Source organism: Polyodon spathula, chromosome 12 (genome assembly GCF_017654505.1).
Source record: "Polyodon spathula isolate WHYD16114869_AA chromosome 12, ASM1765450v1, whole genome shotgun sequence".
Classification (NCBI taxonomy): domain Eukaryota; kingdom Metazoa; phylum Chordata; class Actinopteri; order Acipenseriformes; family Polyodontidae; genus Polyodon; species Polyodon spathula.
In genome coordinates this window covers 36,382,845-36,391,984 of record NC_054545.1, presented here as the reverse complement: position 1 = coordinate 36,391,984, position 9,140 = coordinate 36,382,845, and the positions used below count along the sequence as shown (strand labels likewise).

General features: G+C 41.5%; 2 protein-coding genes across 2 annotated transcripts; one reads left to right on the top strand and one right to left on the bottom strand.

Moving 5' to 3' along the window:
- The first annotated feature begins 236 nt into the window (after positions 1–236).
- LOC121324000 (docking protein 2-like) lies at positions 237–6,127 on the top strand. The gene is made up of 5 exons (XM_041265365.1): positions 237–489; positions 2,870–3,175; positions 4,015–4,102; positions 4,252–4,424; positions 5,018–6,127. The coding sequence occupies exons 1-5, from the start codon at positions 433–435 to the stop codon at positions 5,960–5,962; spliced, it is 1,569 nt and encodes a 522-aa protein (XP_041121299.1). The 5' UTR covers positions 237–432; the 3' UTR covers positions 5,963–6,127.
- A 1,559-nt stretch (positions 6,128–7,686) lies between these two features.
- On the bottom strand, positions 7,687–8,628 carry LOC121324881 (protein atonal homolog 1-like). Its single transcript, XM_041267086.1, has one exon. It carries the CDS (start codon positions 8,626–8,628, stop codon positions 7,840–7,842), a length of 789 nt encoding a protein of 262 aa, XP_041123020.1. The 3' UTR covers positions 7,687–7,839.
- Between the last annotated feature and the right edge of the window lie 512 nt (positions 8,629–9,140).

Genomic DNA, 9,140 nt, shown 5'->3' with positions numbered 1-9,140 from the left:
TCAAATACACCTCATGTATACTGAGGTCTTCGGAAATTGTAATAAATACAGATCACCCTGCAATATAATATTTCTGTCACCCATTAGCTTAAAAATAGACTGCAGACTTGTATGGTGTGCGCCGCTTCCCCTGTGTGTTCTTGCACTGAATGAAACCACATCGACAGAGTTGAGCGCAGCGGCAGCAGGCTGACGAAACGTGTGCACTTGAGCTTGTTTCTTTATGAGCTTTACCTCCACCATTGTTTTCTGGAGAGGTTGAAGGAGAAGCGAGAGTTTCTCGGGGTTTTGCAGCCAGTTAAATTTTTCGAGAGCACGTGAGCAGTTTTGAGTTGTGTGTAATAAAAGCAGGGAAGTAACTGGTAACCAAAGGAAGCTGTGCTCTGGAGCAAGCTCACATGCTGACACTGGCCAGACCTGCAGCAGCACACCATGGAGCACACGTCCAAGGAGGGAATGCTCTACTTACAAGGGATAAAGTTTGGCAAGGTGCGTTTTTTTCTTTATTTTTTTAATTAAGCTATAACCATGCTAGGTTTTTTTTGGTCTTTTTTTATATGCACAAATGTTTTGTTTGACATGTTTTAGCAGTAAATAAATGTTTTTGCTAAACTAGTAACGTTATTTGTTTTATAACTAATATATTCCCTGATTTGTAGATAAATAAAGGAATAAACAATAAGGAAACTATTCTGGGAGGCTGTTAAAGAAAAGAGCAATCGTTTAGAGCTGTTTCCTGACTTTCAAACACAATATAATCCCAAAAATATAAATAATGAAATAAGCCATGGTGTGAGAAGTGGGATATATTGAATTGTATGAACTGTGTCTTGGTATTCATTATTATTTGAAGATAGTGTCACAGGGCTTTGTTTCTCAGAGCTGCGGTAAGGGTATATATCTGATGGCAGTGCTGATAACACCTGCAGTAATTCCACAGAATTCAGCTTGGAGACAAAGTGCTAACAATTACTGTAGTATTTATTACCAGCATTGTGGTGGTACTCATTTTGGGTCTCCAAAATTCCAACAGATGAGGAAACTAGTTTCTTTTGTGTGTGTGTGAATTGATAAAGAGAAAGTGCATCTTCCCCTTTTAAAACTGAGTGGAAACTGCTGACAAGACCAGGTTAATAAGAACAGAAGAACATAAAGTCCATATATCTTAGCCTTACAGTAGCCAAATGGGTCATACTGGTCTTAATATACTGTCCAGTACAAATCTTCAACCTTGACTACAGCATGCTAGACTTGGTGCACCACAGAAGACTGGTCATCTTCAATAGTAATCCAGAAGACAATGAATTTAGTGTATAGCTCTTGGCAAAAATTTAAATCACCTTATAAGAACTAAAGTCAAATGAACCCTGCTGAATAATGTTACGTTAACATATTGAATTACATACCGCTTTCTCACTAAATACTGTACTACTGTTATGGTTTCCGGTATACTTTTGCAATATCATGATGTTAAATAAAATACACAGATTACGTTCATCAAAAAAATAAATGTATGTGATGCAAAAACTTTAGCCATAGTCTTTAAAGACAAGACTTTTGTTTGTCTCCTAGGGTAACATGGACAAAAGATGAAATCATTACACAACTTGTTTTTTAATGAGTTTTCGGCAGCAGTTGAAGGGTTAATTTATTTGTATAGAGGATCTGGGGCTGTGTGCGTCTCTGAAGAGGAAATGGTCTGAGCTCTGTGTGTTTGGCATGAAGAAACCTTTTTTCCTGTTGACTGGTGTTGCGCCTTTTCCACTGTGTACACATCATCAGCTCAGTTCTGCATCATTGTCTTTATTAACCCTTTGTAATATATGGATAGACCTAGATAATATTACTGTGCGTTATACAATTACAATTCTTACAATACCCCTGAACGGAAAGTGATAATGCTATCGTTCAGAACCAATTATTCGTTGGGCTTATCGTTTAAACACATCAGAACGTGTGACTCCTGCAGAGTGGAGCTGACTTTCAGTCTAACCACTGCCAAGCCCGAAAGACTCCCCGCTCAAGTAAAACCAACAACGTGGAGTAATGGAGTAATGGCTCTCTCAAAGGAATACAGTACCAACGAAAAAATCCTGGAGTTTGTCCATAGGTAAGAGAATCCGAACACCATAAAGAAAACAATCTTCGTCTGCCAGTCAAAAAATAGTGAGGCACGGGCAATAAAAACCATACCCACCACACAGCTTGACAGTACTACAGTGGACTTCATCTTTCAATTAAAAAAATATGACCCCTGCACCATTAGAGGAGTCCTGTGCAGCACAGATAGCCACTTAATAAAAAATCCATACCCCAGTGTTCCTTCGGCAGTAGGCCTAGTGTTTTCCTTTGAGAGAGCCATTACTTCACATTGTTGGTTTTGCCAGATTCAGATCCATGTATTACAAACAATAATAGCTGGTTCAGTGTGTGGAACCAAGGTAGGTTCTGGGGCAGGCAGAGCTTCGCAATATCGGGACATATGGAAGATGCGAATGCATGATAAGGATATAATTTTTTCCATAGAAAGCAGTGGGAAAAAATGGAAAGACGTCAATGAAAATATATTTATTATGTTATTTTAAATATTTAATGCATGAAAGGGGTTAATAATAATATAATAATAATAATAATAATAATAATAATAATAATAATAATAATAATAATAATAATATGGGAAAATCACTCACTCAGTATTAAGGAAGCACTGAATTAATTGTTGATTCATTGGTTGATTCATGTGGTTTTTGTTAAGAATCTGGTGGACACCTGCCACAGCTACACCCACAAAAGAGTAAATATGAGTCATACAATGAAGCTTTGGACACCGTTTTATTGCTGGTGTTTGTGTGTGTGTGTGTCCATGCAGAAAAGCTGGAAGAGAACCTGGCTGATGTTGTATCCTGCAAGCTCTTACGGGATTGGTCGTGTCGAGCTGTTTGACGTGCGGGATGGGGCAGGCGGGGGAGCCCCTGCACCCAACAAACAAGGGGTGAAGAAGAGCGACAAGAAGCTAATCCGCTTGACAGACTGCATCAGCATTACCCCCGCCCCCGGGGAGACCTGCCCCAAAGACTGCACTGCCTTCTACCTCAACACCACCCAGCGCACGTACGCACTGGCATCCGAGAACGCACAGGACTGGGTGGGCAAGCTGTGCGAGCTGGCATTCCAGGTATGACCTGCTCCAGGGCGCTATACGCTTGGCTGGAGACCAACGTGTTTTGGCATTGTGTCGGGGTCTACGAAGGCTAAATAAATATTGTAAGCACACATGAGAACACTGTGCCCAAGCTCAGCTGCAAGGTGGGAGGGTGCTTCCCAACGCAACCAACCCAGGACACAGAGGAACAAAGAACTGATAAAGTGGGGTACAGTGGACCTTGTGCAGAAGAGATGTATGTGCTGTGTCTGGAACAACATTGTAACTCACACCATGACATTGATAGTGTTTACATATTGTGAGGAAAACAGTGCGTCAGCAGAGTTCACACAGTTCAGCTTCAAACACACACACAGTTAGGCAAGATATATAAAACAGGCACTCATTAGTGCGAGTGAGAATAACTACCTGAATCCCCTCCTGATGACAGACCATCACCATACCTGAGCTTTCTCACAGAACATTGATTTCTGTTTAGAACTAGGTGCTATATTGTTGAGTCTAACGATTAATGTTTAAGCTATGTTTGTGTAGCTTTTGAATATTGGAATCAGCACATGGAGACATCTAGTATTGTGCACATTCATTTGCAGACATCAAGTTAGTTTCCTTGCAATTATCATCACATTATGAGTTTGCCATTAGTGCGCTCTGTGATGTGAATCTTAACAACATGCCTATAAGTGGAGTGCAAAAGTGGATTACAGACTGAAGAAATGAGAGGTGAGGCGGCTTGTTTAAGGTCCAGTGCAATTTAACTTGTATGGTTATAGGAGTAACGGGAGGACAGTAGCGGCCAGCGGGATCACACACCTAATGCTTCCCAGTGATTTAAAATTTTTGTTTTACAGAGTAATGACAGCCAGAAACCATTGTCAAGATCGTCGAGTACAGAGGTATCCATGGAGGAAAATGAGCTATACTCATCTTGGAAAAGAGGTAAAGCAGTAACTACTCCTGCCAATAAAATAAGCTCCCCCAAACACAAACCTAGATGCTTCAGTGCTGCAAGTTGCCCTGCCATGTGCTTGAATGTGTATTTTAATATTATCAGTGGAGTCATTGGTCTGTGGTTTCCCTGTCCACAGCTCAGGAGTTCCAGGTGACTGTTCAGGTCACTGAAGCGTCACTCAGGTGTGATCTGTATGGAGATTACATTCTAGTGGCTAGCAAGGAGGACATCACCCTGCTGGAGCCCCGAAGCAAACAGGTCCTCTACAACTGGCCCTATCGACTGCTGAGACGCTTCGGCCAGGACAAGGTAACTGCATGTAGCCACATGCTGGCCGTGGTTATTGCCTGGGGTTTCTGTTGGTTAAGTGATGTGTGTTTTTTTCTTTCACTTTTCCTAAATTCTAATTACTAAATCTTAGTATTAATGAGTATTATTTTCTCTTGTTTGCTAAATATATTGAGATCATGCATGTTAAGCATAAAAAAGAAACCCTGTCACGTTTTGTGACCAGGTGAGCATTTTATTTGTTTTTGTGGTCAGTGTTGTGTTCCACTTAAAGAAGCGCTTGCCATGATTTTATTTTCTTATTACAGTTACCAATGGCCATCTCTCATCCTTCTGTTAAAATATCTTTTGTATTTTTGTTTGTATTTTATGCTTCAAATTGTAGTACGCAGACAGAGCAAAGACAATGCTATAGCTAAACATGAGCTACCGTTCAAAAACACTCATCAAAGTAACCAGGATGTAACAGTTTATCTAGTATTTGCGTATCCTGAACGAAGGTTTTATTAAGAGGCAACAAAATGGATGAACACACCTTGAAACAACATTATTCTATTCAGGAGTAGACAGATTGGCTGGGGCGTAAACTGACAGTTTTAATGTTGTTGTTCCAGACAGCGTTCATGTTTGAGGCAGGCCGACGGTGCAAGTCAGGGGAAGGGTATTTCATGTTCCTGTCCAATAACGTGCCGGAGATCTTCAGAGCCATGGAGCAGGGCATCGGGCAGGAGAAGAGCAAGAGGAGGAGTGCCTCTGAGCAGGAACTTGAGACTACACCCCAACACCCAGTAGAGGACTTCCTCCCTGCCCAGGAACACAACAATCCCAGGGCACCTCTGGTCCTCAATCAGGGGGGCAAAGTAATGAAAGAACAAACTCCAGAGCTCCCTCAGAGGAAGTCTATGAACATCAACAAACCAGCATGGAACGCCTTACTCAAAGACAGAACCAAGATGAACCAAGAAGAGGAGTCTGGGACAATGTCTGCTACTGAGCCTCTCAACACAGTCTATGCCACCATACAGGAGATTCAATTGCATTCTGCGGAACCAAGCCAAAGCCCCATAAACCCAGACCAGGCGAGAAGCTCGATCTGTAACTATGGCTCTCCCTTAGGCTCTTTCCAAAATGTGGAGAGTGAGGAAGGCAGGTCCGTTCAACTTCCCCCTGAAAGCTTGCACCACTACGCCCAGGTCAAACCCATGACTGAAGAGCACCTGTCTGATTTCCCTCTCTATGACAATATGGGCTTTGAGAAACCCTGGTCTGGTCACAGACTGGAGCACCTCGAGATCGAGCCTGAGGAGGACTCTCCCAGCCCCCAGGACTCCTACTCTCTGCTGAAATCAGAAGATCATGAGGAAAAGAATGGCTTTGAGCAGGAAGAAGAGGAAATCATCTATTCCACCAGCCCCAGGTCGTGCATCGTCACGGAGACAGAGATCTCCGCCTGCTTCAAGCAGAGGCTCACTAACCTCTTCTCCAAGGAGATGCCCAAGTTCACGCCCCCTGCACTTGTACCCAGAGACCTCAGCAGCGCAGACAAACTGAACTTTTAATGTGCCAGACTTCAGCAGCGCAGACAGACTGAACTTTTAATGTGCCGCGGAGGACTTGACTGTATAATGTGAAGAGGTCTCTGTGTGTGTGCAGAACAGTGAACTCTTCTTGCTCTGAATGTGAGATAGAGGGGAGACTAATGAATAAAATAATTTTGGACTGTCTTCACAATATAACACAAAGTTCAGTGAATCATAAAATCTAAATCAGATGAAAAAATATATATATATTTAAAACCCTTACTAGCCCAAGTAAAGCCATAATTATCAATTAAAGCTTAAGTACTGTAGAAGTTTAAAGGAGTCAACTCTGATTTATTCCAGCCTATATTAAATCCAGGTAGATCTGCATTTTTATTGATTAGATTCAATAGGGGGGTTATTAACTAGGACAGTGAATTCTTAATATGAAAGCTAAATAAATGGAACTAAATAAAATAAGGGCTCCAGAGACAACCTGAAGGTTCTATATAGAACGTCTGTTCTAATAGTGCTCTAAGGGAGAGGACTATGGGTTTTGTTAGTTTATGGAAGAGCCAATATCATGTATTGGTGTAAGTTGATTTGTGTGGATTTTCTCTGTTAAGCCATAAAATAATTTACATTCTGTTTTAACTTAATCAAACACATTTATTTCAAATAGTAAACAAATCAAATAAGTAAGCATTTCAAAAAATCAATAATAAAAAATCATAAATAGCAAAACGCTGTATTTACAAAAATAATAATAACATGAAATAAATTTAAAAAAAAAAAACAGATATCCTACAAACATAAAGCAATATATAAGATTTAAAAGACCTATCTGTGAGGATTCCTTACAACAGCTAAGGACTGTTCTCAATTAAAGTGCAACTACTGTACCTCTCCCGAATTTAATAAGAAATATAAATTACACAGTTTATTAAACAAAACAAAAAAACGACAAGAGTAGATTATCTCAGTAGTGATCAAAGATAGGGAAAAAGTAAAGAAAACATGTATAATTTAATGGAAAACTAGCTTAACTTTTGCAAGTTAATTGTATTTTCTCATAATTTAATTTTTGGTTTTGTTTTACAAAATCAACACCCCTACGCACAAATGCTCTTTGGGGCTTTTAATGAATTATGAATCACATTTCCTGTAGTGTCTCAATTTAAAAAAATTACAATTAACATTATAAGCTTAAAATATATAATGTGTGTACAAAGGTTACGTGGCTCTATTCAATTTCATTAAGGAAAAAAAAAAAAGTTTACAGCTGAGTGGGTAGGACTGTCAATCCGCATTTCAGACCCTGAGTTGGACGAGTTTTGGTTGTTAACAATGAGAATAAAAGATGCTTTCTTCTAGCTGTTGCTAGAATTAATCGTTGCCTCGAATTTAGCAAACGTTCACTTTCTTACTCGAGCATACATGTAAAGGTACAGATCTATAACACTATGTAACACAATTTTTGTTCCTGGGTAGTAAGTGTTATTTCCTGATTTAGAAGTGAGTAAATACAGTATAATCGTAAATCTCGAAAAACTACTCACTTCTAAATCTTTTGTAGTCATTTTTGTATTACTTTAGTATAAATGTTAATTTGGATTCACATGTTGTTTTTTTCTGACATTATGTGAACAAAAAGACAGACATTTGCCCTTTTTCCCATTGGAAATAGTGATATTTTGAAATATCACTGTCCTGGTCACAAAAGCAAAGTCTGTGGGGAATAATAGCCATTTTCTGTACTTTTGAGGCACAAGCAATTAGGAAATAACACTTACTACCCAGGATGTGGTACAGTAAAACAAGGTTTAGTTTAGTCCATTCTACCACACTTTTGTCGAGCTGGTTAAATTTGTCCCACCAGCGCCAGCCCATTACAGTCCACAGTCACAGTGCCCGGTCTAATGTTTGTCTGTGTGCCCTTCCTCGCAGTCACTAAAATGGGAAGACTCTCCATCACTGCCGTTGGACGAGCTCGTCTTGCAACTGCTGTCATTCCCCAGTCCGGATTTGGGGTTAGAAAGGATAATCAAGTGTCCGGCTGAGGATTGGGTCTCTTGGGAAAACCTGGCCGAAAAGGTTGGCGGATCCCGCAGGAAGCTCCCGCCGAGCCCCCCAACCCCTCCACGGGAGCAGGTTTGCTGCAAGCTGCATCTTCTCCCCTGGGTCCCGGAGCTGCTGCACTCGCTTTCGTTCACGTTGTCCAGCAGCTCTGACAGTTCGTTGATGTAGATCTGCGCCATTTGCAAGGTGTCGTACTTGGACAGCTTCTTCTCGTTTTCCATGGACGGGATGACGCTTCTCAGCTGGTCGAAAGCCCGGTTGAGGCCATGCATCCTCCGCCTCTCTCTTGCATTAGCCGCGACCCTCCTGTGTTTCTGCGGGCCGGTGAATGGCGCGAGGTTTTGCTCAGTTAGGGCCGTGGTGCCTGACACCTTGCTGCCGGTGATCATCTTTTCAAAGTCTTCTTCTATGGATTCGTGGTGGAATAATGCCGACACCGACCCGCCAGTAGAGGGGTACGGCGCGTACCCAGGGCTCGCTGCTTGCAAAGTGGGGTTGAGCCAGCTTCGGGGGTCGCTGCTCGCCAGTCTGGGTACTTCTGAAAACTTCAGGTATTCAGATTGACGCTCCTCTACACCCCCTTCTGTCCAGTCCAACAGAGACAGTTTTGCACTTGCTAGTGACATTTTCTTCGTGAAACAGTATAAACACAAGTATTTTTAAAGGCCAGTAACAACGTGAAAGTTGCACAATAAAAACAATTTAACCCCGCAATCTATTCTTGCAGATATGCACGGTAAACTCTTTAGCAGCTGGTAGAGCAGCGCTGTCGCTTTTTATCTGTTGCAGGTCCTGTTAAGTAATTGTACCGCAGTTCCTCTTCTATTCAATCGCTACCTCAACACACTCTTTAAATTCCGCTGCTCGCTCTGTCTCCTCCTTTTTCGTGCGCGTGTCGCGTGCTTTCAGCCAATCACAGCGCCGCTCCCCACAAGTCCAGGGATTTTTTTTTTTGTTTGTTTGTTTTAAAGAACGTTTTGGAATACTGTCCCAAAGCCAGCGGCCTGTAATTGAACCGTGTGCATTCAGGCCGAATCCCTCACAAGGGGTGAACGTATGCGCAAATAACCCCTCAGACAAGACTCCCGTTTCCCACGAAATATTAATTTGTTTGAAACATAATTGGCGGCGCATGTGT

What these genes read in the sequence shown, in the direction of transcription:
- LOC121324000 (XM_041265365.1), top strand. Translation starts at nt 433, where the DNA reads ATGGAGCACACGTCCAAGGAGGGAATGCTCTACTTACAAGGGATAAAG. An exon ending in TGTGCGAGCTGGCATTCCAG is followed by an intron (nt 3,176 to 4,014) that starts GTATGACCTGCT and finishes TTTGTTTTACAG; the next exon opens with AGTAATGACAGCCAGAAACC. An exon ending in ATACTCATCTTGGAAAAGAG is followed by an intron (nt 4,103 to 4,251) that starts GTAAAGCAGTAA and finishes CCCTGTCCACAG; the next exon opens with CTCAGGAGTTCCAGGTGACT.
- LOC121324881 (XM_041267086.1), bottom strand. Translation starts at nt 8,628, where the DNA reads ATGTCACTAGCAAGTGCAAAACTGTCTCTGTTGGACTGGACAGAAGGG.